The sequence below is a fragment of the Gymnoscopelus braueri genome (genome assembly GCF_963280865.1).
Source record: "Gymnoscopelus braueri genome assembly, chromosome: 12".
NCBI lineage: Eukaryota > Metazoa > Chordata > Actinopteri > Myctophiformes > Myctophidae > Gymnoscopelus > Gymnoscopelus braueri.
Window position 1 is genome coordinate 33,312,053 of NC_137614.1, and position 27,915 is coordinate 33,339,967.

A 27,915-nucleotide genomic window follows, 5' to 3' on the forward strand; every position below is an offset into this window, starting at 1 on the left:
GTTGTTAGAATGTTTCAAAAAACATTCCAAATATTCCACATTTTATTGCAAGAGATTTTGAAAATGGCAGATGCATTATAGGTTTAAAGTGCTCATGTGGCCTAAGTTGCTTCTTTTGGGCTTGTTTTCCTAGACTTGGTTGCGTGTTTCTCTCACAGAACCTGGTAACTTTGCTCAGAGCCGTAAATTGCCCCTCCTCCCACGGCTGCGCTTGCGCAGTGAGTGTCTCAGAGACACGCATGGTTCAATGTAACCTAAGTACATTGTGGTAAAAGAGGGTCTTTAGGTAGGGAATAGTAAGGGACCTTGTAACCCCAGGCAGGGCGGTAAAAAGGGGCTAATAGAACACAATAAACGGCCATGTCGTGGCTCTTCGGCTGGGGGAGGGGGTCCGGGACCCCTTCGGTGGAGGAGCAGGTGGTAGCGGAGGGTGCAGCGGCAGGGGGCTCTGGTGGGGGAGATAAACCCAAGGACAAGTGGAGTAACTTTGACCCGACTGGACTCGAAAGAGCCGCAAAAGCTGCAAGAGAACTTGACAGATCACGTACGTAAACAGTTTCCCAAACATATGGGTACATGTTGCACTGCTGCTGAGCGTTTCTAGCTATAGGTAAACCGTTTCAAATTGGCTCAGAACTAGCCCTGAAACATGACTGTCATATCATGACAGTCATGGATGAACTTCAACCTGGTGTTTGCACTTTCTCCATTTACGGCCCGTACATCTACATAAACATTCAGATTTCAAATATAAAGTGCTGACCTCATGGCCACGGATGTTACAATTATGTACGGTTCCTCAGAAGTACCTGCATCTTCCGTACTGTTCAATAAAAAGCATTTTAATCCGATCGGTGGCCATTTTCTCCGTATTTTCGATCCCTTCAACTACGCGACTCTATCGGTTGGGAGGTGTATTGCACTCTCATAGATTATAACTCTATGAGACATTTGCCACCGGTCGGATTAAAATGCTTTTTATTGAACTATACCGGAATATACGGGTACTTCTGAGGGCCCGTACATAATCGTAACATCCGTGGCCATGGGGTAAGCACTTTATATTTGAAATCTGAAAGTTTTATGTAGATGTACGGGCTGTAAATAGAGAAAGTGCAAAAACCAGGTTGAAGTTTCGTCATGACTGTCAGTCGTGTTTCAGGGCTAGCTCAGAACCTGTTGGAGCCTGGATCTTCCTTAGCGATCCAAAGTTACTCACTTGTTAGACAAATACCTTGAGGACAAATGACCATAACGTTACTTGACTTCAGCTCATCAGATGATCTGCGATAATAGTTAGTCCAGTACACTTGCACATGTCTGCAACAAAAGGTTTAGGTAGGAGCCTTGAGTGGGCGTGTCAGAGAGAGTAAAGAACAGAGTGTCCCTTTTGCCGACCCATGCCTCTTGTTGACATGTGCGTGTGTCCAAACTAACATGACATTGGGCTCAAGGCCAAGTACATGTAGGCTATGTTGCTAGGTGGTGCGATGCGCCATGTTGTCTTTGAGTTATAACTGGAGGCATTCATCCAAGTCCATTGTTTACCACGTAGGCCTACAACACATGTGTAAAATTACAAGCCATGTTCTTTATGGATACTTGTGACCTACCATCATCTTTAGGCTGCTATTATTTATTTACAAAAAAGTGTCATTTCAGTGAAAGTGGCATATCAGTTAACCCCTGTCAACACTGCTTAATGCATCTAACAATTCCCACTGTTTATCCACTGTAGGCCATGCAAAAGAAGCCCTGGACCTGGCTCGCATGCAGGAGCAGTCGGTACAGCTGGAGCATCAGAGTAAAGTGAAGGTGTGTGTTGAAACAACATGGCCTGGCATTGCCAGACTGATCATCACGTGGGATCACTCACACATTCTCTATTGTGGTGGAACTTGTGAATGATCCCACGAGATTAGTCTGGCAATGCCAGGCTAGAAACAACATGCCTGAGGAACAGATACCATGGAATCAAGTCTATTGGTTTTAATTGACACACAACTAACAGAATGTAAACCCCAACAGGAATATGAAGCAGCCGTAGAGCAGCTGAAGGGCGAACAGATCCGAGTCCAGGGGGAGGAGAGACGGAAAACCCTCAATGAGGAGACTAAGCAAAACCAGGCTGTATGTCTGCACATTGTATCTCTTTGAAGTTAACGCTGCTTAACTTATACTTTGTAGTGCAATGGTGTCGCACACTGAATCTATCTGCCGATCTACAAGCTCATTTGTGCAAAGATAATGAATTACACATTACACATACTCCCATAGTAGGCACCACAAATGCTACAATATCACTGTCTGTTGCTTAAATGTGACCCCCCCACACACACACACACACATTAGGTACAAATGAGCTCGTGGTAGAAAAACTTTTTCACCCCCATAGCTTCCATCTGTCCTACCATCACCAACCCACCCAGCCTGGCAAATACCTGCACTCAGAGGAGCTACCTTTTCTAGTTCACACTATCCTCCAATTGAGGCACAGTAGTGGCAGGAAATTATTTTTCATCTTGTATATAATTATGTTTTATGTTATTTGCTACCTCTAGAGGGCACAATATCAGGACAAACTTGCCAGACAGAGGTACGATGATCAGATCAGGCAACAGGTAAGCTCTCTGGATCAACATTGTTGTTGAAAATGTCAACGCATCTGAAGGGACATGTTAATCAATCATGTGCTTTGTATACACAGCAAATGCTCAACGAGGATAACCTCCGCAAACAGGAGGAATCGGTTATGAAGCAAGAGGCTATGAGAAAATGTAAGGGAAACTATGCAGTAACATGTGTTAAAGCTGCAATCCATGACCTCTAGTGTATAAAACGTGATTTTGAACAATCTGTGTGGTAGAATATGTTGATAAAATATAATTAACACATCTGCAGTGGTTGGAGGTGTTCTCTACTCTCCACTACAGGTTGATGAGATATTGCATGAAACTCAAAACATGATATATTGCCTGCCTAAACAGGCTTTATGTGTAAGCTCAGCTGTAGAAATTTTGGTGCTTGCATGGGAGACCTGGGTTTGAAACCCGGGTAGGGGTAGGTGATAAAAGTTATGGATTGCAGGTTTTATTTAACTCTAAGTGTAAAAATTTACCTGTAAGATTCACTATTGTAAAATTAATTGCTATGTTTTTGATTACTGGTTAAAGATATATTTAGCATTCCAGGGCGACCCAACGCATGCCATATGGACTGTAATGCTTGTCACTGAGTCCCGGTTCGATTCCTGGCCAGCCGGACCATTTGCTGCATGTCACTCCCCTGCTATATCTGTGTTTCCTCTCTCTCTACTGTGCATATCAAACAAAGGCTCATTCATAAAAATACGGATAAATGAATTATCAAAATAACCCTTGGTTGCAGCCCTAATTTGAGATGTTCCAGTTTTGTTCAAAGCAAGTTGAATTGAATTATATGAATTAGTTGCGACTTGCAAATGCCTGGGCCTGCTCATCTCATAACTGTCATGTATTCAATGATTAACTCACAGTTCACACTGTAACTCAAACCTGCTTCTTCATCTTCTAGCCACCATCGAACATGAAATGGATCTGAGGCACAAGAATGAGCTACTTCGTGTCGAGGCCGAGTCCAAAGCGCGGGCAAAGGTCGAACGTGAGAACGCCGACCTCATTCGGGAACAGATTCGCCTTAGGGCTGCAGAACACAGACAAACGGTCCTTGAATCGATTAAGTGAGTTGAAGCCATTTTCTGCTTGGCAAAGTATTGACAGTAAGAATGACGCCACTGGAATGTTGCCCACAGGTATCTCTTCATTATATCGGTATGATTGGTTGGTCAAAACAACAGGTGCCAATTTTGTCTTTGTTCATTGCAGGACTGCAGGAGCTGTGTTTGGGGAGGGTTTTCAGGCCTTTGTCTCTGACTGGGATAAACTCACAGCTGCTGTAAGTCAGACTTGTCGGTTTCTGTCACATTGTCAATATAGGAAGTGTTAACCCATTCAATCCAGGAAATCTACAAATGTCTTCTAAATCTTAAGTTTTCTGAAAAAACGTATGTTGCCATATCAGTGGTTCTCAAACTTTTTCATGTCAAGGACCCTCAAAATTATATGTTTTTGGGTGCGGACCCCCATCTGAAAATATTTTGTTCCAGGGACCCCCAGAAGCAAATATTTGAGTATAATATGTTCCATTTCAAATATATATATTCTTAGGTTTGCACTAAAAAATAGCCGAACTACAAGCTCATAGCACAGCACTCGTGCCACGTTATGAGCTTGTGTATCTGCTATTTTTCAATAGCCAAAGTATAAAATATTGTTTATAGCTAAAATCTAAAATGACACAGATGCGTTCCCGGATTGAATGCGTTAAGGGCCATCCCCACCAAGAATAACTATAACCATAATAATGTGAGCATTCACACTGATGAGCGATAACCTTCTGTAAACATGTTGAACGCGAGTGACGTGTTGAACATGACATGTGTATATTCGGATGGATTTTTATTGGCTGTCAGTGTTTCGATTGTACACCAAATCGCTCTGAATGTGATCCGAACGATATTGTTTGCCACTGTCGCTGTTGTTATTGTTGTGGTGGGGCCATCCAAGTTTTCGATTTAACAAAAAAAATGTTTTGTTAAATTTGATTTTACACCATATTTATAGTTATTACTGCTGTTATTGTAGGTGTAGAAGGCCCTTTACAGAAGATCTACATTTACAGACACCATGACTTTGTCTTTAATATATTCATGTTCACCATTTTTTAAACCTGGTTTGTGTGTGTGTGTGTAGGTTGCAGGCTTGACCCTGTTGGCAGTAGGGGTGTATACTGCCAGGAATGCCACAGGTGTAGCTGGGCGCTTCATCGAGGCTCGTCTAGGAAAGCCCTCGCTGGTGCGCGAGACCTCTAGGATCACCGTCGGGGAAGCCATCAAACACCCCATCAAGGTTATATGAGATTCATAGTCAACTCTGCCATAATTGCGCTACTGTTATTTGATCTTTTTTTAAAACTTAATGATAGTAAATTATATAATTAATATACTGCCAAAAGAACCTTAACTCATTCCCTGCCTAGAACGACTAAAACGACTTTTGTCCTTTAACCCCCTCTGCCAAGAACGACTAAAACGACTTTTCATTTTTAATTTTTTCTTATTTATTTATTTATTGTTTAAGGAGATATGATTTTTTGAAGATCTAGACTCCCATCCACTTCCTTGTTAACTTACAACTTAAACATTTTGTATCTCGGCTCCTGAGTACTTTTTTTTTTCAATGAAAAATCTCTGGCAGTGGGCAAACGCAAAAAAAAAAATGTTCTGGCAGTGAATGAGGCAGGGCAACAGATACTTTTAAATGCTGGATATTCAAATAATGTTTAATAATAATGCTTTTAAAAAAAGGCCATTATTTTAATTAATTTGGCGTTTTCATAAACATTAAATGTTTTATAAATGTTGGGAAAGGCCGTTTGAACAGCTAAATCTGTCTCGCCCCTAGTCAGTTGATCAGTTTTGTCATGTCAGGAGTGGAAGAAGTCCACCCTGATAAACTCACCTAAATTCCCTATAATCAAATTCAAATGACACTTATATCATCGATATACATTCAATTTAAGCTAGTAGAGAGCCTTCCAGAGCATTGAAAATATATCTGGTTTTGAATGCTAGACATTTTACAATGTTCGTTATACTGTAGTAGGCCAATATTGTACTCAAAGTACTGGCAATACAATGTAGTAGACTGTACGTCTTGTAGCTTCCTCCACTCGTCATGTTTTCACTCATTTCCATATATTTATGAAAAAATAAACTTGAGAGTTGTCCCTTATCTGTTGGCCTACCTCTAATGAATATACTAACAAAATAACCTTAACTGTGATAAACAAATGTTGCCTACTTGGACGTTGCTCTGAAATCAATTTGTGCGCTCTTATTATATTATTTTGAGAGCTTGTTAATATGGTGGGATAAAGCCTAGAACAGCAGAACTTTACTTTTCAATACTACCACCAAGCTAAATGCTGTTAAAAATGATCTTTTTAGTAGATTTGTTCCTTCACACTATCATTACTTTCTGTTCATGCAAACAGTGGTGCTATTCATCCCTGGATAGGCACACACGTCCATTCTAGGTCATTTGAATGAGTTATCAACAAAATGTCATAGTTATGCAACCTCCAATATTCTGCAGTGTTTTCAGTGTTATATGTGTATTCTATTCTGCTGCAGCGGGTGTAAAGCACTGCTGGTGTTGAATTTCAAACATGTTTTCCTATTTTAGACAACCAGGCGGCTGAGAAGCAGACCCCAGGATGCTTTGGAGGGCGTAGTGCTCAGTGTGAGTGATTTGTGGTTCTCAAAACTTTTTTTGGCTTCCGTACCCTCTTTCTGTGATTTCTTTACCCAAGTACCCAACTACAACATTTTGCTTACAAAGAAAGAGAAAACCATACCTAGCATAGGATGCGATGAATGAATGATAATGCATCTTCAAGAATATAACATTACAAATAAGACATTTATTTCAAACTATGTCCATATAATTTCTGCAAGTCCATGTTCAAAATACAGTATAATGGCAAAAAATAAGATTTTTATTCAATAACAGTTGTGCTAGTCAAGTTTTTGATTTAATTTGGTTTAAGACTTTAGTACATCAGCAGCTTCACACAAAGTTTGCCTATGTTTTTATCATTAAACATAACAGTAATACATTTTATTTTACATTTTCCACGTTCTCATATAACCCCTGTAGTACCTCGGTGTACCCCTAGGGGTACACATACCCCCATTTGAGAATCATTTATTGATTTTAAAGGTAATGAATTGTGTTATGATTTAGTGGCTTTCAAGACAAGAGAAAACAACTTCATATCCAGTTGATGATGCTCATTTAGTGTCTTACTGTTTGTTTGTGTACATTTAGTTATCACTCTTTGTGATGCTTAATTTATACGCCATCATAATGATGTTGTCGTGCACCAAAAATCACAGATCTAGAACCTCACAACGCACATCGTGTTGGGAGCTTATAGATTAGCTATTTTTGTTGATAGCCATGATAGCCTCAGCATCATGGTAAGACAAAGGATAAAAGAAGGCTTCAAGAGCCTTTTAGTGTCTTTTGCCATTTTAGTGTACATATACTTATGACTCCTTGTAAAGAGCAGCCATGTTCCTCTTCTTCTTTGTCTCACAGCCATCTCTGGAGGAACGTGTGCGGGACATCGCCATCGCCACCCGTAACACAAGGCAGAATAAGGGCCTCTACAGGAACATCCTGATGTATGGGCCACCTGGGACTGGAAAAACACTGTTTGCCAAGGTATTCCTTGGCAACGGCAATAACTTATTCAATAGCTGAGACAACGGCAACAGCATACTATGGTGATATCAGGTTGCAGGAGTGCAAAATGAACAGAATTTACAATATATTTTAACCACATAAAACCTGGTGTCCCTATTATGGGCGAATGTTCAAAAAATCCTACATTTGTGCCTTTCTTTAAAAAGAAAATGTAATAAAAGCCGATCTACAAGCTCACATTGAAATGTGCCGTTTTACTATTCGCTGTACGACAAAGTATATGGAGCGTAAATCTGTTTATTTTTCTAAATGTCTGGTATAAAATTACAGAAAGAATGCAATTTATTTCATACCGGTTACTACACCGTAGTTGTAATGTTACAGAATCTAACAGATTCAAGATTTTAAGATTTCAAGATTTTAAGTCAAACTGGTTTTATTGTTGCGTTACCTTTTCAGAAACTGGCGCTCCACTCAGGCATGGATTACGCCATCATGACAGGTGGCGATGTGGCACCTATGGGGCGCGATGGAGTCACTGCGATGCACAAGGTCTTTGACTGGGCCGGCACAAGCAGACGAGGGTAGGACACGTGAGACTACTTCATTAGCAGTCTGTATCCCTACTGTTGAAAGCTCAATAAGTGAACATAGTATGTACTTTGTGAAAAATGTAATTGAGTTGGTACTATTGGTATTATGAGCATTGCGCATGATATGCACAGTAAGTTCAGTCAGGAAACTCTTTGCAATTGCCTGCGGCCGACGATTGGTCTGTTTCAGCTCCACACTTATTCTCAACCAATCATTTAAACACTTCACTAATATAAAGCACCCCATTTAAATGGGGAAGTTTGCATTGCTTGTTTGCTGCTTTGTGTCTATCTGCCACCCCAGCTATCACCTTTTGTGTTGGATCTGTTTCTTTTTGTACTAGGTACTATTTTGTACCATATTTGGGTTGGGGAGATGTAGTGTGCTACCTAAGAAAATAGTAAAGCTAATAACATTGTTTCTTCTTACCTGTTCTCCTCTTTAGCCTCCTGCTGTTCGTAGATGAAGCGGATGCATTCCTTCGTAAGCGATCCACTGTAAGTAAAAAAACAGAGCCATATTTATGCGTTATTATGTGTTTCAATGTGTTTGTATTCAGGATGTATAATTTTTGTATGGCAGGAGAAAATCAGCGAAGACCTCAGAGCCACACTCAATGCGTTCCTTTACCGCACTGGAGAGCAGAGCAACAAGTAGGTATCTTGCATAATTCAGTATGCATGGCAGTGCATAAAAAGGGCATCGGTATGACTGGAAAGGTCATTGTGACTGAGTTTAAACAATCCGTTTTCTCCCCTGAGGTTCATGCTGGTACTGGCTAGTAACCAGCCGGAGCAGTTTGACTGGGCCATCAACGACCGCATCGATGAGATTGTAAACTTTGGCCTCCCAGGGCTGGAAGAGAGGGAGAGATTGGTCCGCCTGTACTTTGACAGATTTGTTCTGGGCCCTGCCACTACAGGGAGGCAGTAAGTATACTCATTACCACTGATGGACGGCATTACTCATGTTGCCATGTTTCAAAACTGATTTTCAGCAAGGAAACATGATGTGGTCTATGCTGTTTCAGAGTCAGAGATGTACTCCGATTTTTTGTTTTACTTAAAGTAAAAGTAGGAACACCTCAATATAGAAATACTGTAGTTAAACCTAAAGTCCTGCATTCAAACTTTTAAGTCGAATAAAAGTACAAAAGTATTGACAACAAAATATTCAATATTATTTAATTATATAATCCAGTGGTTCTCAACCTTTTCCGGCCACAACACCCCAAAATAATCATATTTGAACTGGGGACACCCCAGCACTTGGAATTGTTTTTGCGTCTTTCTTATATAATTTGACTATTTCTTTCAACAGTTTTTATAGTATGCTGATTACTTTTGATGCAGTAATGGACATATTTATTTTCTTTCTTTCTTTTTTCCCCGGTATTAAAAAGGTCTTAAAAGTAATTAAATTGTCACTTCACTGTCAATCTGGACCCCCCAACATAATGTGGGGACCCACAGGTTGAGAACTACTGATATTTCTATATACTGGAATGTAATTAGTCATGCGTTAATGTGTTCATCACTTTGATGTTTAACTTAAAAGTTTTAATTACTTGCTGCTGGGTAGCTTAACCAATACATCATAATGTATCCGTGTATGTTTTGTTATACTTTAATAATCTAAATCTGCAAAGTAACTAGTCTAGTAACTGAAATTGTCAAATAATTGTAGTGAAATAAAAAGTACAATATTTGCCTCTGAGATGTAGTGTAGTGGAGTAGAAGTATAAAGTTTAAAAAAAAAAAGAGGAAATACTCAAGTAAAAGTTGTTAAAGTAAAAATTGTACTCAAGTAGGGCACTTGATTAAATGTTACTTCCCATCACTGAATGTAGTCAATCTGGTAGCGGTGCGATACGGTAGATAGGAATTATTGCAACGGATGGATGGTTGATAATGGCTGACTAGTTGCCATGTCAAGGTTAACATGTAAACCTCCCTTTGTGTTAACTCAACAGGAGAATGAAGTTGGCTCAGTTTGACTATGGGCTGAAGTGCTCAGAGATAGCAGTAGTAGCAGAAGGCATGTCCGGTCGTGAAATCTCCAAACTTGGTGTGGCCTGGCAGGTGAGTAAATAGCCTTGGGAAACAACTGTTCCATAGCCATGTGACCCATTGGGTCAGGAGCCTACAGCATCTCCTGTTATCTTAGCCTCAGGCAACTTGATGTACAAGTACACCCCCTGGACATGACGCTAGTAGACACAGTCCAACCCTTGACGCTTAGTGCCAAGCAGGGAGGCATTGTGTACCATTTTTATAGTCTTAGGTAGGACTTGGCGAGGGATTGAACATAGCAGGTGACTAGGATGATGAAGAAAATGTCTTCTTCATCGTTAAGCATTTAATGCTTAACTATTAAGCCTTAAACACTTTAAATCTACCGTTCCTATTTTTGGCATCTCATTATAGTTTTCAGAAATGTTCAAACATTTTTAGAATTCTTAAAAACAAAAAGCAGGTCTACAAACTCACAATGCGCTGTGAGCTTGTAGATTTGCTACGTATTTCCGCTATCGTACAACAATTATAGGCCTTAAGTGGTTTGAATATATATAAATATATACATTATATACTATACATTAAAAAAATGGTATAACCTGTTTTATTTTTTTCTGAAAGGCTGCAGCATACTCTTCACAAGATGGTGTTTTGACTGAAGCAATGATCGACGCAAGAGTCCAAGACGCCATAAAGCAGCATGCACAGAAAATGGACTGGCTGCTGTCAGGAGCAGGGGAAGGTGTCGGTAAGATCGGGGTGATTGTCCCTAAGGAAAAGGCTGCCCTTGGATTCACACCTACCCAGGACACTGCTACACTCGCACAAGCTGAAGACGTAGCCCCTCCGACCATCCAGCAAGTCCTCCCAGTGGTGGAAGCAATGATCACCAGTGCCCAGGCAGCAGCTGTGACTGAACCAGTGATAGAGATGGAAGCGGCTGCCATTGTCACCGAGGCAGCCGCCCTGATAAAAGAGGCTGAGGTTGCTGCTCCCCTTGTTGCTGAGGCAAGTGCAGCAGCTCCAGCCCTCAAAGATGCGGAAGCAGTTGAAACCGTCACGGACATGGCCGTCTCTGCCCCGTTGGTGCAAGAGGTGGAGGCCATCAAGGATCTGACGGAGGAGATTATTGTGCCTGAGGTGAAGGAAATAGATAGCACAGCGGTGGTGAAAGAAGCAGAGGCCGCTCCAGCGTCCGCTGTGCAGGAAGCTGCAGCTGTCGGTAAAGAAGAGTCAGTCAGTGCTCCAGCTGCTCTGGAGGTCGAGGCCGCAGAAGTAGCCAAGGAGGCAGTTGAACCAGAGGCCATTGTAGCTGAGGTCAAGGAGACAGAGGGTGCAGTCTCCCAGGAGACTGTTGTTGCTCAAGAGTCCGAGTCAGCAGCCGCCTCTTCTGAGTCTGTACCTGAAGCCACCAAAGATGCTGATATTGTACAGGAGGCACAGGCAATTGTAACTAATGTTGCCCAGGCGGCAGAGGCCATAGCAACAATTGCTAAGGAGGCTGAAGTCATATCAGCTGATGTTGCTAAGGTAACAGATGTTGTAGCCACCATAGCCGAAGAATTAGAGGCAGTGGTCAAAACTGGGGTGGAGGCTGTAGCAACAGAGGTCGCTAAGGAGGTTGAGGTCATAGCAACAGAGGTCGCTAAAGATGCTGAGGCCCTAGCAACAGAGATTGCTAAGGAGGCTGAGGCCATAGCAACAGAGGTCGCTAAGGAGGCTGAGGCCATAGCAACAGAGGTCGCTAAGGAGGCTGAGGCCATAGCAACAGAGGTCGCTAAGGATGCAGAGGCCATAGTAACAGAGGTTGCAAAAGACGCTGAGGTCGCGATAGCAACAGAGGTGGCTAAAGATGCAGAGGCCATAGTAACAGAGGTAGCTAAGGAGGCTGAGGCTATAGCAACAGAGGTAGCTAAGGAGGCTGAGGCTATAGCAACAGAGGTAGCTAAAGATGCTGAGGCCATAGCAACAGAAGTAGCTAAGGAGGCTGAGGCCATAGCAACAGAGGTCGCTAAGGAGGCTGAGGCCATAGCAACAGAGGTCGCTAAAGATGTTGAGGCCGTAGCAACAGAGGTCGCTAAGGAGGCTGAGGTCATTGCAACAGAGGTCGCTAAAGATGTTGAGGGCGTAGCAACAGAGGTCGTTAAAGAGACTGAGGCCGTAGCAACAGAGGTTGCCAAGGAGACAGAGGCTGTAGCTGCAGCAACAGATGCTGCTGTGGAGACAGAGGCTGTAGCAACTGAGGTTGCCAAGGAGACAGAGGCCATAGCAACAGAGGTGGCCAAGGAGACAGAGGCTGTAGCAACAGAGGTTGCCAAGGAGACAGAGGCCATAGCAACAGAGGTTACTAAGGAGACAGAGGTTGCCAAGGCATCTGAAACAGAACTTGCAGCAGAGGTTGTCAAGGAAACTGAAGACATAGCAACAGACGTCGCCAAGGAGGCAGAAGTGGTGGCAGCAGACACAGCAGCAAAGACTGATACAGACACTGTTGTTTCAGAACAAATTCAGACACCTGAAACTGCCAGCACTGAGAAAAAACCTCCAAGCAAACTGTGGAAACTGTGGAATGGAGATAGTGACCCCAAGAAATGATTTAAATGAGAGAAAAAAGCACTTAATGGATAGTTGACTAAATTCTTAAAACAAGATTATTTTTGATTGAATGTCTTAGCATTATATACTGGGACCTTATTGCAGAAACTTGAAGCATTCATTCAGAATTAATTCTGGTTTAGATTACAGTCCTGCTGTTCAATCACGAGCTATCCTTGCATTATGTCAGTATGTCATCTGGGGCCTTCTTCTGGGGATAGAGCCTAACTTGAAGGTGTTTTGGCTTAAGTGGCACAGGGAACAATAATTAAAATATAATGAGTGCTGAGACACCCATTCGTTTCTGCCTGTAACCTTTGACAACAGAACATTGGTCGTAATGTCTTCACAGTTCTCGAGTCAACAGAGATAGACCCATGCCTGCCTACAGTACGCAGGGAATAAAAACAATTGCAGATTCACTTTATTCTTGGTTGCAGACAGATTGAAATAACTCCATGGGGTAAAGAGGCGCTGGATACACTGTAATGTTGTGAGCTGTGGCATCTGCACCTCGCACTGTTAACGGTTAAATGAACTAATATGGCTAGTCCTTTTGGTTCTTCCATTTTCAAAAGTCAATGGGGGTTGTCTTCTAGTTTTGTCACAATTAATTCACCTTTTGATTTGAGCATAGCTACCTCTGTATACGTTCAGGAACAGTCAAGCTTAGCTGTCCGAGGAACTTAAATTCACCACAGGTACAGTTAAGAATTGACTGTAGACAAAATAATCATGGTCCATGTTTGTATGACTCAAAAATATCCTTGTGGGTTGTATGCTGTTAGTGGCTATGAGCTAATTCATATTTGTATGAGGAAACACTCACTTGATTTACACTGTTTGAGTATTGTATCACCAGGCTATACTAAATTACTACATGGTAAGTCTGTAAGCATGTCATTGACTGTATTAGTAATTTAAGTGTTGGTACATGTTGATGAAATGTTTTTGATTAAAGTATGATAAACCAACCTCGAGTTGTCAAGTTGGACCTCAATTTGTGATCTAGACTCGGCAACCACTTATTGGGTTTGCTCTAAAATAACCCCTTGGGCTTGTTTCCCTTAATAGCCATTGATGTGGTTGGGAGTGACGCAGTCAAAACATTAGGGGTCACTGCTGTGCTTCAATGGCACTTTTAATAAAACAGACATTTCATCCTCACAACAGCAATGTCTGGACAGAGAGGGGAGGGGGGGCCGTGCAAGGGTTCCCTCCGCTGATAGGCTGGTTGCTCCTGATAAGTGTGAGTGAGTTGGACATAGCAAATGAGAAGCGCCATTGGACACAGTATGGTGAAGACGAGGGAAGCACTGCACCGTCTCCGTCTTATACCTCGGCTGGCATCAATTCCTTCTCCCATCACTAATAAACAATAATAGCACAGCAGAGAGAATCCTGGCCGCAAGCACATGCTCCTCCCCTCCCACCCGCATATTTACAGGGGGAAAAAATTAATACATTCATTTAATTCACTAAGTAACAAAGCTAAATTTTCTGTTATTTTTTTGTTCTTGTTTTTAGCAGATATCACATGGTTCACATCCATTTGTCAACCATAGTCCTCTCCGCTGCTCCACGTCTATAATCTTTCCCCCCCACACAGTCCCTCATCCAGTTTTTTACTGAGAAACGACTCGCACACAAATCCCTCCCCCTACACACCCCATGGTAGACTGTTAAACCCCACTTTCCCGTATTTATAAGTATTTACAGAAGCAGCAATCTAACTGGTTCATCACAAAAAAATGTTTGAAATCCACCCACCCCTGTCATTCACCCCTCCCATACACAAAGTCCCTCCCACCCGATAGAGATAAAAATAAAGAGTCATGGCACCCCATTCTTACCTCCCTGTTCCATACACTGCCCACATCTTACCCTGTTCTAAAAGCATGCCAAGTTTAACAATGAACACAGAAAATGTCTCGATACAGAAAAAACACCCTTAAAAATTTTGTTTTCCCCCCCTCTTCCCACAATAGTGGACATGGACATAAGACAAGATTTCAGTGGCAACAATAATATTCCATTTGGATTTTCGGGGCTGTTTGGACGCTGATAGGCGCCAGGTTTTGTTGTAAGAAAGCCCTGTCGCCGAGGGCGGGCATTTGAGGGGCCGTGTTCATAATGGTGGGAGGGCAGTTTTTCAGGGTCTCTGAGGCAGCAGTTGGCCATGGGGCAGTTTGGGGTATCAAGACGGGTACAAGGGGTTCAGGGGGTTGGGGGTGGTTCTAGTTTTCAGAGTCAGAGGTGACGAGGGCTAGGGTGACCGTTGTGGTAGAGCTTCTGCTTGATGTGCACCATGTTGCCGGTGGAGTCTTCCAGCTGTCGGAGCTGTGCGCGGCGACGCAGATCTCGCAGGTTGCAGAACTGGGGCAGCCACGACCAGGATGGGGTGTCTGGGACAGAAAAACCACAAGAGAAGCGGGACAAGGTTAGAGGGGTGAATATCATAAACTAGATCGGCCCAGATCCAGATCTGGGTCCTTCTCAGCTCCCGGCCGGTGCGCCAGCATATCACAAAATCAGCATGACAAACGCACAAGGCCTTTCCCATCAAACATTGTGTCCTTCTATTTTCAAGCACAGGGCAATTGAGCCAAAAACGTAAATCTGCCACTGAAATAGGTGCACAGTAAATCCTCATTGTACAGATGTAACCAAATGGACTATTTTTTGTATTTGTACACTCAGATTACAAATAGATAAATCAACACATCTTACTGTGTGGCTACCACTGTCAACTGTATAAAAATGTGATCACAGCAGTTGTCATCCTCTATTGAATATTTTAAGACAAATAGTTCTGGTTCTTTATTGTTATTGGCTGAGCCGTGTTTGAAATCATTGTAAAATGCGGTATAAACACCTCAGACTGCATGTATCCGTATTACTGCGCCAACAGCCTGTTTACAATGTTCACCGTTTGGTAGCCTACCTTTCATAATTTTTCGTAGCAAAAGTGCTTGTTTGTGCAGGCAGCCAGGGACTACATTCTTGTAGAAAAGTTTCTAAAACTGTTTTAATAGGGATATGTGTATGCTTGTCATGTTGCCGTGTTTGGTAAGCCACGCAAGGCCATTGTTTTTAGAACTGCCAAGAGGGCTTTAGGCACTCGTGTGTGCCTAACAACGACCCTTAGCTGTAAAACCACTGTAAAACATGACCCCTAGGGGCCATGTTTTACAGTTACATGTTTGGAAAGCTAAGCTTGAATTGTGGAAAGTAGGGGTGTGAACATTTTACAGGGGCACAGGAAAGAGGTACAGTATGTGATTGGATGAGCAAGAGAGAAAGGAAAATGGTAAACAAAAAAAGTGCATGGAATGTCCTTGATTCACTACATTCATGTTTGGTATGTTGCACATGAGCAGGTGCCTTGGCTGAGTCTACCTTCCCTCTAAAGAATGAAATTGGCATTGCGTAAAAAAAATAATATATATATTCAATGGACACAGACCAGACCCCATTTTTTAGAGTGCAATAGCCCATGCTGCTCACTTGCCAAACGTAGAGCTCTGTATTTGAACAACCGCCATAACTCAGCCCCGATGATGCGTTTATCTGTGCTCCAAGCTCTGTGATGGGGAGGCTGACCCGCTGTGAATCAGTGACTGCACTGGGATGAACTGGGATTCTTTTTTTTTTATGGTTGAGGAAACAGACTGGGGTTTGCGGAGAACAGGAATGGCAGAGCTAGATATGAGCTTGTCGGGCCAAGCCGGAGCTTAAAGTGAGGCAAGGACCACTGGATACTGGATAGAAAGAGGGGAGAGCCCCAGACAGCAAACTCAGTAGCCAGATTGGGGGAGGGGAGGAGGGAGGGGGTGAGTGAGTGAGTTATTTATAGCCTTGAATGGGTATGCAATCCACAAGGACTGTTCTGAAGGGTATCCAAAGGAAACGACAGCACGAGACGGGTTCCTCTCATTTCAATAAAAGGATGAAGATATGGAGATGGGGTCTGCATGAGAAATAAAAATGATAATGTAATGCACAAAATGGGGGTGGGGGGGGGGCGAAGGTACACCCAGCAACATTTTCAATAGGCGGTTGGGGGAGGGGATGTCGAACGCCAAGTCATCATTTTCGTTATTTTTTATATCATTGTATTGCCTCCCCTTTCACTCGTTTAACAAAGGCGACGCCAGTGCACTGCACTGACGCAAAGCTCATGCATTCGTGGTGAATTCCACAATAATGGAGAAAGTAACCAACAAATTGGAAAGGATGCATGAGGAAAGGAAACGGCTTGGAGGATATTCAATAACTGAACGGGAAGGAGGAGAGAGCTATAGATGGAATTAGGAAAGGGGGGGAGAGCAATGGAAATCAATGTTCACCTCAATGCGGCACGTGTGTATATCGTCACTGTCGGGTGGAAACCTTGTATATGCCAAAACCATTACTTTTCAGGAAAAAAAAGAAAAACCTGCGTTGGAAGAATCCAGCTATTATTTAGCCACAAGCTCTTGTTAATATTCGTTAAATATTCATAAAACCCACAGTCTTAAACACTTTCAACCTGGCATCCCTATTTGGGGCATGTCATTATAGAAAAAAAACGTTCAAATATTTTCATATTATTTCACAAATACTGAAAACGGCAGATATTATCTACAATCTCACAATGCGTCGCATCATGACATATTGTGAGTATAAGTATAAAATAGGGCATTCATGTTTTGAAAAAACAAAAAGATGAAAATGGAGACAAGGTTTCTTCCCAACAGCGACGATATGCGCGCACGCACGCTCCCTCACCCGCCATTCCAGCTGCTCTCTCATTCTATTTATAGTTCTGGAGGAAAGAGCTTGTATATGTGTATGTGTGTCTAGGTGGGGGTTGGGCTATGTGACAGCATCTCCACCCTCTTCTCCCCCCTTCCGTCTCCGCTAGCCTCACCTTCACTCCCCATCTCTGGGAGGCTAAACGAGTCGAACCACACTTCTACGTCACAGCCAACGCAGTGGGCATTCCCTCCCTTGCACAATGGCTCCAGCACAAAAGATGCAGCCTATAGCTCCATTCTATCACTAAGGGTACTAGTGAATATGGATGTACCTTTGCCTTTTTCGGGGGGATTGCATAGGATGTACAGATGCAAAGGAGCAATGGTATTGCTTCATTCATCTCGACAGTATTTTATTTCTACCCAATAATGGCTAAGGTTTGGTTTTTCGATCTGACAAATTAGTCAAGCTCCCCGATTCTAATGTACAGAGGCCTTGATTGAAAGAATTCGGAATTGTATATTTCATATTGCTGGTGAAATGTCGTCACTTGCTACTGGAGCACATTCTCCTGTTGTCTCCGTTTTTTCAGTGGTGATCCGAATATGAAGGTCACACATCGCTATTTTAGCATTATCCTTAAAGCTAAGAATCCCAGTTAACTCTGGAATGTCTGTATTATACGCAATATTCAGAGTCTCCTCCCCATCACACAACCACTTAACGAGGCAGTGAGAGAAGGCAGATATAATTGTCAGGCTGCTATTACATTGGTACACTTATCATCAATATGCATTAGACATGGGTTGCTGCAGCTCGAAATCATACTGTGTACGTTTTTTTATAGATAATTCTTCCCTGGTATATTTTTCACAATAACCATTCCACATAAATGTGTTTTTTGGCAACTTCTCAAAACACTATTAAACACTATTATCATTCTTTATTTGTGGTCCAAATAGTCCAAAAATAGGGCCCAGGTAAAAAAAGAAAGAAACAAACAAATAATTCCCCTTTAATGTTCTGCATAGGTTACATCTATACATCTAGGTTACATGTTAAACTCTTCCCTGGTTTACACCCAACCTGCATCAGGTGCTGTCGAGACCAAGCCTCAGTCGGGTCATGTTTTGGTTTTGTCTGGCCCCATTTTCGACAGGTGTGTATTTTAATACTTTTTCATAGTAGGTATACTGTATGTGCAATACGGTTATTGCTCCTAACTGACTGACTGCATTCTTTGGTGTAGTCCTGAAGGACACACTGATAACAAATCACCATGGAGGCGGAAGCTATAGCATGCTCTGCTTTACTTGTCTAGACATCTCATGCACTTTAGTTGAAAGAAAGGTATGCCACCAGCTCACAAGCACAGGTGTTACAGCTTAAATACTCAGCCTGTGGTTCCACGATGAAGTTCCAGCAACTGTTTTTGTCCTATTTTGAGTTCCTTTCCATTACCCACATTAACCCTGATGCCCCTATTTTGGGCATGTCATTATAATTGAAAATTGATTATTTTGTAAGATTTTCTTTAAAAAATATATATATAAAATAGCCGATCTACAAGCTCACATAACGGTTGTAAATCGGCTATTTTCGAATAGCCAAAGTATAAAACTATTTTGGAGTAGTGTGCACAAATATTACAATAATAACTCGAATGTAGGCCTGTTTTGACACAGAAATACAACAGAGCAGAAATGTGATGGATAGATGTAATGTAATATTACCACGTCTAAGTGTGAGGACATCATTATTGGAGAAAGGAGGAGACTTTGAATAGGGAAATTAGGTCTCAGACACTCAGAGCAGAGACAGAGAGAGAGACAGGTGACGGAGTTATCTCACCAATGAACAGACACGTGTCCTCTGTGCGGTCGACTGTCTCACCGGGTGCGTCTGGTCTAGACACAGCGCATTCTCCCATGATTCCATTTGTGCTTCCTCTTTTCTCGTCCTCTTTTCTTTTTGGCTTTGAAAGCATATAGTCAGTGTTTTCATGCTCATGACTATACAACTGCATACACATTGCTAGACAATGTTGCTAACAATGAACGTTTTCTGCGTCATCGCGTCTCCAGGACTTGTTATCGTGGATAGTTTTTCCTTCATTAGTCTTTTCAGGACAAGAGGTGACAGAGGCATCACGGAGGCCAAAATTTAGGGGGGAGGGCAATCAGAGTAGGGGTACATCGTACTTTGACAACATGTTGTAGCTATTATTATAACTATTATTATTTAAAAGTCATGATTATGCAGCAACTTTCACTGCCTGATCATCATGATCATCAACATCATTGTCCCTTGATTGGTTTGAAATGGTCATAATTATAAAAGAGGGAAAAAGCTCTTTAATAGACATCTACAAGCGGTAGGTTGCCATTATGGAAATATACTCTGTTGCCATGAATCTCACTTAAGCCATAATCCACCAATTGAGGACCAGGCTGGAGATCTCTGCCATTATCTCCACCAGGAGATCATGCATTCGGCACTGTGGGTCTGTCTGTCTGTCTGTCCACAGTTAATCTCACAGACTACTGGGCCGATCAGTGTCATATTTCTTGTGCATGCCGACAACTAATTTATTGTATTTATAATGGCAGAGCAATTGTCCCTCCAGGCTATAGGATAAGGGTCCCACCAGGCTAGCCAATTACACTGCTCCCATCACTTTGGCTTGTGGCATACTGGAAATAGACAATGGCAGCAGATATGCAAGTTCGCTGGCACAAGCTGACATATTAACATAAAATGTACATTTATGAACGGTGTGCACCAAAACTAATACAGTGCTGTCTTGAAATCATAGACATGAAGAGTTGCTGAACGAGCATGCTGGATTTGAAGATGACATGTTTAGGTAATGCGATTGTGACATCCCAGGAAGATCACATTAGAGACATACAATTGGTAATCACATGCCAAGCTACTGGCAGTGCAGTAGGTAGAAATTTCACTGCATACATTGCTATTATTCTTATTATTCTTATTATTCTTATTATTCTTATTATTCTTATTATTCTTATTATTCTTATTATTATCATTACTATTATTATTATTATTATTATTATTAGTGCATGCTTCCTGGTGGAGATTTGCACTCTGCTGTGCACACATGTTTTGCAGGAAGACAATTTCTTCAATTTAGTGTTTTGCTAACTATAAACTTTGACCGTGGGGGTGAAAGCTGCTGCATGACTGACAGGCTAAATATTTTCACCTGATAGTGAGGAGTTTCACCAGGAGAGTGTAACATGTGCGGAGGAACATGCTATGCCTCCCAGGTGCCACCTGCAAACAAAGACAATTGTTTTCACTGGAGCACCCGGCCAAGCCAGAGGCACCACGGAGGAATCGCACCCCAATCTCCACAGTGGTGGGCAGGTACTACTTTAGCGTTGTGCCACCCGGACGGCCCCAGAACATCATAACAATAAAAGGAATGGGCATAATGCTCCTGAGTAGTGAGCATTATGAGACCTTGACTTGACAACACAGCCAAGAAGAAACTGAAAAGGTCATTTTATCCAGTCATTTGACAAATATTTGGTTCAGCCAAATATCCAGTGACCTGTAAACGTCCCCCACTCCCCAAAATAAATAATTGAACAAAAAACAACATTTTTGCAATTGATTGTATTCTACCTTATCTGATGACTACAGTAGTATGAATCATGGCACAGATTGGATGTTTTGGCTGTGATATTCTATGAGGTCACTGTAAGCGGAGGCGAAAAAAAAGTGAGGTGAGACAAGTGGAAAATGGGCCAAGGGAAGGAGGAAGGTCACTCACAAGAGCTCTGCCGCCTCCTGGGTTTTCTGGCAAGGTTGATGTTTATGCAGGCTTATACATGCAAATAAATGTGTTTTATGTCTATTATTTACTGTGAACTATTTAAAATATTTATACATACACATATATATATATATATATATATATATATATATATATATATATATATATATATATACATACTGTGCGAGTGCGTGTGCGTGTGTGTGTGTGTGTGCGTGTGTGTGTGTGTGTGTGTGTGTGTGTGTGTGTGTGTGAATCTACCACCTAGTGCTGGGCAATTCAAATGGACAGAAGTGTTGGACGTGTGGAGGTGTTGATATTTGATGTCTCAGTATAGTCATGTTTTCTGTAATCTAGTTTAATAATACATTTCAACCGAGTGCCCCCATCTTTTATACTTTTACTTATTGCAAGCAGACCTCTGACTCACAAAGGTTTACGAGATATCGATGGAGAGATAGAGGAGAAATATTTTTGGTGACTTGATTGTTGAACATAATATCTTCATTGCCTGCCTTGATATTGATTTTTATCATAGCTTTCATTAAAATATTTCTATCATATTGGAGAACCTAATATACTTCCCAGTACTACCACCCAAAACCTAGCTTTCAAGTCATTTCAAATAGCTTGAGTCACTCGATTCAAATTGCTGACCCTTTCCTCCCGTGTTTAATCATTTTGCCATCCATTGACACCTCAGCACCTCTCGTCAACTTTTTGTAGTCAATCCCTTGAAAAAATATATCATTACAAAATGTAGTTTTAGGTATATAGTGGACAGATGGGAAACTTTATCTTCAAAGTCAAAACAATCACCCTTTGTTTCAACACGTCTTGGTTTACACTGCACGTTCATTTATCATTTCAGAAAGTCTTAGCTTTAAGGCATCAAAACATCACCTTTAATTCCAATCCATGTCTGTCAAGAATAGATTTCAAGTGCCAGGTTATTTACACATCTGCTGAGCTGAACACAGACACTTCAAGGGAATCCACTCTCACCTGCACATAGTCTCTGGGGCAGGTCACTGATAAATGACAGGAGGTGCTAGCTAAAATGAACAGATAATTATGGAAAGAAATATCTATTAGCTCTGCTTAACTTTGTCTATGAGCCTCTTAATTTTGCAGAAGCGCAATGCTTGCCAGCTGGCTAAGGACTCGTACTTTGTGTCACTCGATGAAATGAAAAGAACAGATTTTCTTTTGGAATGTTTTGGGGTAATGCAATGGGTTTTTCAGATGCGTTTTTCAGTTTCAGTTGAAAAATCAGTTATTTTTGTCAAGTGGCACGGTCATCCGACTTAGTATAAATGAGGCTTTTCCATTCTGGGTGACTTACCGTAGTATCGGCTAGCCCTCCAGGCCCTGACGGCACAGTGTAGGACGCCGTCCAGCCACAGCAGGAGCCAGCTGATGCAGAAGCCCAACAGAAGGCCCAGCATCAGGTCCATCTCTTGCTTTGTGACGCTGTCACTCACAAAGTAATTCTCTGATGAATCCACCAAGGAATGGTCCCCATCATACGGGATAACATAGTGGACATGATGCCTATAGGGCAGCCAGATAGAGAAGATGTTAGACAGATAAAAATATATTTAATAAAATTGTCTCAATGGCACAAGTTTTTTTCAGGATAATTCGACGTTGTCCCGGGGATACAATATATTAGTGATTATATTCAATTAGACTGTATTTTGTCATCATAACAGAAATCTGTCTTGCTTAGGAAGAAAACCAATTGGAGTTCATGCAATGCATGGACAAACATAAATTGGGTTGCTGATAAACATTATCAGCAAACCAATTTATGTTTTGCATGCATACAACGACTAACAAACGATGAAACCTGTAAGTGTGCATAGTTGAGCTGTGTTTTCAGCCTCCTGTGGTGGACAGAGTGATATACATACATACATACATTACAGACAGACAGAGATACCTCATTGCAGTAGTTGCAATTGCAACCCTATCCCTTCATGGCTTAACTGACAACTAATTTCATAAGGGTTTCCCTGTTCCTCATTAAACAGCTGCAACTATCTAGGTACTTTCATGTTCATGAACAAAGGAACACTGGTGTGTTTTTCACAGATCGCTTGTCCCTTGCTGTGCTGACCACTGACTCATACCATTACTGACATTCATCTCGTTACATTATTCAGCAGTGACTGCATTTCTTGATGACACTTCTGTCTTGCTAATTGGAGTGCACCAAGTAGGCTAATGCAAAGCAAATATACAGTATTCTTTCCATACCTCCACCTTCAGAGAAAGAAAGATGGGTGTAAGTGTTCAGCCTTATTTAAATCGAACAATGGCTTGAGTTAACCAAATTAATTAAGTGTTTGGTTGTCTTGCAAACGCTCCAAGGGAACTGCGTAGAGGTTCACATACTATGTCATGCCTCTTCTTTGAAACACTGTTAACTACCTCTTTACGACCTCGGGGTCCGCTCTGTACTCTGCTACCCCCCCCCCCCCCCCCCCCACACACACACACACAAACACACACACTTACCGAAAGCAGCCAATCTACAAGCTCACACAATGCGTCACAACTTTCTATTTTCAGAGAATGTCAACGTAATAGAGTTGCTGGGTTAAGTGGTTATGACAAAACACATAATGAGTACCCTCATTGAGGAAAGCGATGCTTCCAAGCCTATTATTAGGGCTGGCCGATCAATATCATGGTTATTTAAAACTTTTGCCCCGATTATATGATTACAGTGAAAATAGCAAATTTACAAGATCTACATTTATTTTATTTCCTTTTTTTGTACGCCATCATTGTACAATACAATACAATTACTTGAGGACCACTTCACCCATTTTTAACCTATCTTTATATAATTGGTCATTACTAAAGCTATTATAAGATGGCACCATTTCTGTCTACTCACTCTGTCTCAGAGGAGTGGTGTGGACAGTTCAGAAACCTACCAGTACATCATTGACAGGAAGGTTTAGTAATTTCAAGAAGAAAAATTAATATTAATAATATATAAATAATATTATTAATGCAAGAACAATGGCTTCTATTTCACATGCTAACTTTCCAGGAAGAGGAAGGTTGTTGTTCTATCAGTTTGGAATCCCCATTGATGATGTCATTGGTAGGCAGGTTTCTGAACTGTCCATATCCCACCAATGAGACGCAGAGTGAGTAGATGTAAATTGTGCCATCTTATAATGAGCATGAGGACCAATTATATGAAGATAAGGTTGAAAATGGGTGATGTGCTCCTTTCAAATATAGTGCAAATAGCAGTAAAACAAAGCACTTCCATACAGTGTCTCTTCTCAGTGACAGATGTAACCACGCTGATGCACTATTGCAAGAACGGGGGGAAATGAATAAAGACAGCTGCATCCTGGATTGATGTCATTAAATCCTTCGGGCTTGTCTTCTGATGTAAGGTCTGCCAATACTTTCTAAATGACTAAACTGCCTGGAGCAGATGATGAATAAACTAAGTAAAAATTCTTAGTGTCAGTGTAACCACTTGAATCCTAGCATCCCTATTCTGGGTGGAATATTCACCAAAAACAGCCAATCTACAAACAACATACAAGTTACAATGCATCTCAATCAGCTATTTTTGGTGAAGAAATTTGGTGTAGAGGGGAAAAGGAGTGCACCAAGTACAGAGGGTTTAAGTGTAAGAAATAACACCGAAACAATGAACCGAAGGGTCTGACACCTAGAAATGTGCAGTGCATTTCTTTTCCATTTTTTAAAGTAAAAACATTTCACTATACCAGCTTGTTGTCAGGGCTCATTACTGACAAAGGCTGGGGAGCATGAAGGGGTTCATGTGCATTATTTTTCTGCTTTTATTTAGTGGAGTGACAGGGCAGGGACAAGGGACGGCATGCAACACAGGCCCTGAAGTGAGATTCTAACTGGGGATAGTGGTCAAACTGTTAATTGGCAACCCAATTGGCACACACACACCGGAATTGGCACATTTTCCAAAAAGAGCAGGCTACATAGCAGCATCCCATATGTACTTGCATGCTTGTGCTCTGTTCCACATGGACGCAAAAATAGACTTCCACCTCTGACTGAGGCAACGCTACAACAAAACAAAGCACAGTGGCTGCCAAATGAAATGACACAGGATTTGTCCTCAAGTCTGATTAAGTGTGCACTGCTGGCAATGATGGACACCTCAACATGTCATGTAGTCAAGGGTATACAAACAGTTCCCCAGCTCACAGTGGAAAATCCTCTGTGTCAATCTAACTCAGAGAATAACCAAATGGAACCAAATGGAACCGTAAGGGTCCATTTGGTTACATTGTGCATTCTCTGAGTTACAAATTGATTAATTGACTCTGAGGATTTTACTGAGAAGGTGCTGAATATTTATGCTGGCACAAAAACCAACGACCAATGCTGATTCGGGAATGAGTGAGGCAATGTGTGCCAATAGCAACCTTAAAACGGCCAAGATAAGAGATCTGGATTTGGACTTTCTTTGTGGGTCACTCTGTATTTTAATGCAGAATATATTATTCATCAAAAGGTCAAAATCAATAAGCTGTGGTGTAGTTATTTAATTTAATAATTGCAGCTCATATCACTTCATGTTTATCAAAAATCTGGTTTAATTTTAAAAAGAGTGTAATTGGTTGGCTGTAATAATAAAATGCAAATACCAAGATAACATGGAGCTTTTATTATTACATTATCTCACATTGTCACACTTCTTGTCTAAACATACCGGTGTCACTGTACAACTCCCTTTGGTGTCATCACATCAGTACACAGTAAAATCCTTAATGTTGGAACCAAGACCCTCCGTCTACTTGGTTCCATTTGTACACTCTTTGGAGTTAAACACTGGTATTTTAGCTAAACCACATTTTGTTCGAGGATTTTGTTGAGATCTTTACTGGATAGGTACAGTGGAGAGAGACCGACACTGAGAGAGAGCAAAACATGCAGCAAATGGTCCAGCTGGCCAGTAATCGAACCAGTTTCTCGCTGTCAGGTATTTGAACCCATGTGTTATGTGCCCTGACCACTCGGCTATCAGGTCACCCAGCTAAAACCTTCTGAACTTGGAAGAGAGGCCATTCCACAGGTTGCATCCCTGTATGAATATAGTCTAATATAAATACCAGCATGGTGACTCATTTTCACATCAACAACCTCTAAAACATATAGAGTCAGGACTCTTTTATACTCAGTATATCTTTTCTTGAATATATATATACTGTATATGTGAATGTAGTGCATCCCCAGCATACAGATAATATTTAGCCTACATGCTGATCTGCAATTGATTAGGATGAACTACCTATTCTCATTTAGTATAAGGCACTAATAAACCGTGACAGTGCCATTGTAACTGCTTGCAGCCTGTGGCAAACAGATTATTATCATAAGAGGTGCCATGCACAGTAGGTGCACTGTGACTGTGGACCTATTGGATCAAAGGTGTCCTATTCTTAAATTCTAGCAGAACACCCTTGGGCAACGCAGAAATAGACAGAACTTAATATCAAACACCTAGTCTGTTCTGCATCTATCACATGATGTATAGGACATATGCCTACAGCAGATCTTTAAAATGTGTGGTGAATTCCATTTGCTGTTTTTCTCTCACTTCAAACACAGGCTATAGCCTGTCAAATGAGAATAAGAGTTATCATTATCCAACCCTTGCATTATCAGACAGACCAAACGGCAGGTATAGCCATAAATGATCTTTAAAAGCCACATGATTCCTACAGGCTCATCATAGGGCTTTCGACTCGGCAAGTGTTTTTGTTTAAAACAAAACGCAACAAAACCCATCAAATTGTTTTAGAATGGCCTCATATCTACATAATAATTCATTACCTATTTATGGCTCCATCCAACACACCTTCGCATGCAGCAAAATCTAAATCAGAGTAGAGCCTATAGCCCCAAAAAACACCGACAAAATCTATAAATAAGCTGTCCGTTATAAGCACACGGCACTGATAAAATCGCTAAAACGACATCAATTAAGCGGTATTTCTGTAGCTGATGTTGTTACGCATATCACAGGTTCGATTTTCAGGGCTACACACCGCGCGAAACATTCGAGATCGAGGCCTTTTGAGCAGTTATAATTTGACGGGCAAAATAACCCACACGGTGTGTGTGTATTCCGAATGATATGATGATGGCATTTACCTTCCACAGTTGCAATGACAGACGCGGTCCTCCCCTCGTAGGTGCGGTAAGATGTAGTTGTGAAAGCGGTCCAGTAGTGCGTTCATGTCCATTAAACAGGCGATCGCCTGCAAAGAACCATTCCAGTCAGCTGGGACATGTCAAAGCAATACAGGCTAGGAGGCTATTCCACCGAACTGCACATGATATGGCAGTAGTGTGTTATTTAAAAAAATAATCAAACAGAGTGGCAATGGGAAATCCGCCTGAATGTAAGGGGAAACTCTCGCATCGAAATGGTAGGCAATTGGATTATTTATTTATGACAGCAGGTAATTATAGGTAGGCTAACCTACTTCCACATGCCATTGATAGGCCTTCTGCAAAGGTAGTTTCCTACACATGATGTGCTATATATAGCTTTAATTACTTAACACATATGAGGTCGGTAGAATTGGGAGCAAACAAGAGCCGATGCAAATCCGGTCTCCTTGGTGAAGATAAAAGGTGACTTACCATTACTACTGAAGCACCAAGAATCATAAAAATCATGGTGGTTGTGATCATATGCATCAAAAACTTCCAAACTCGCCGCCTCCCTGTAGCCCTCCTCAGGCTCCTCTATACCCGCGGCTCTGATCACTGATCAGACGCTCCGTCCCGGGAGAAGACGCTCATCGGGGCGCCCTGCTGCACCTGG

General features: G+C 41.6%; 2 protein-coding genes across 5 annotated transcripts; one reads left to right on the forward strand and one right to left on the reverse strand.

Moving 5' to 3' along the window:
• Nucleotides 1–272: 272 nt before the first annotated feature.
• On the forward strand, nucleotides 273–13,492 carry LOC308097767 (ATPase family AAA domain-containing protein 3-like). Of its 4 annotated transcripts, none has more exons than XM_080445786.1 (17): nucleotides 273–544; nucleotides 1,739–1,815; nucleotides 2,029–2,130; nucleotides 2,562–2,621; nucleotides 2,708–2,777; nucleotides 3,553–3,718; nucleotides 3,864–3,933; nucleotides 4,791–4,946; nucleotides 6,285–6,341; nucleotides 7,203–7,328; nucleotides 7,770–7,894; nucleotides 8,350–8,401; nucleotides 8,487–8,557; nucleotides 8,666–8,833; nucleotides 9,877–9,985; nucleotides 10,541–11,692; nucleotides 11,828–13,492. In XM_080445786.1, exons 1-17 carry the CDS (start codon nucleotides 361–363, stop codon nucleotides 12,512–12,514), a joined length of 3,432 nt encoding a protein of 1,143 aa, XP_080301912.1. In that variant the 5' UTR covers nucleotides 273–360; the 3' UTR covers nucleotides 12,515–13,492. The 4 variants fall into 4 exon arrangements, with proteins under 4 accessions (XP_080301912.1, XP_080301913.1, XP_080301911.1 ...); XM_080445787.1 differs by having other exon boundaries at nucleotides 11,993–13,492; XM_080445785.1 differs by having other exon boundaries at nucleotides 10,541–11,236; nucleotides 11,315–13,492.
• Nucleotides 13,493–14,764: 1,272 nt separating this feature from the next.
• Nucleotides 14,765–27,788, reverse strand: tmem240a (transmembrane protein 240a; the record flags this gene model as incomplete). Its single annotated transcript, XM_080445380.1, has 4 exons — nucleotides 14,765–14,919; nucleotides 22,402–22,610; nucleotides 27,237–27,343; nucleotides 27,732–27,788. 4 exons carry the CDS (start codon nucleotides 27,786–27,788, stop codon nucleotides 14,765–14,767), a joined length of 528 nt encoding a protein of 175 aa, XP_080301506.1.
• Nucleotides 27,789–27,915: the final 127 nt, after the last annotated feature.

What these genes read in the sequence shown, in the direction of transcription:
- LOC308097767 (XM_080445784.1), top strand. Translation starts at nt 361, where the DNA reads ATGTCGTGGCTCTTCGGCTGGGGGAGGGGGTCCGGGACCCCTTCGGTG. An exon ending in ATGATCAGATCAGGCAACAG is followed by an intron (nt 2,622 to 2,707) that starts GTAAGCTCTCTG and finishes TTGTATACACAG; the next exon opens with CAAATGCTCAACGAGGATAA. An exon ending in TGGAGGGCGTAGTGCTCAGT is followed by an intron (nt 6,342 to 7,202) that starts GTGAGTGATTTG and finishes TTTGTCTCACAG; the next exon opens with CCATCTCTGGAGGAACGTGT.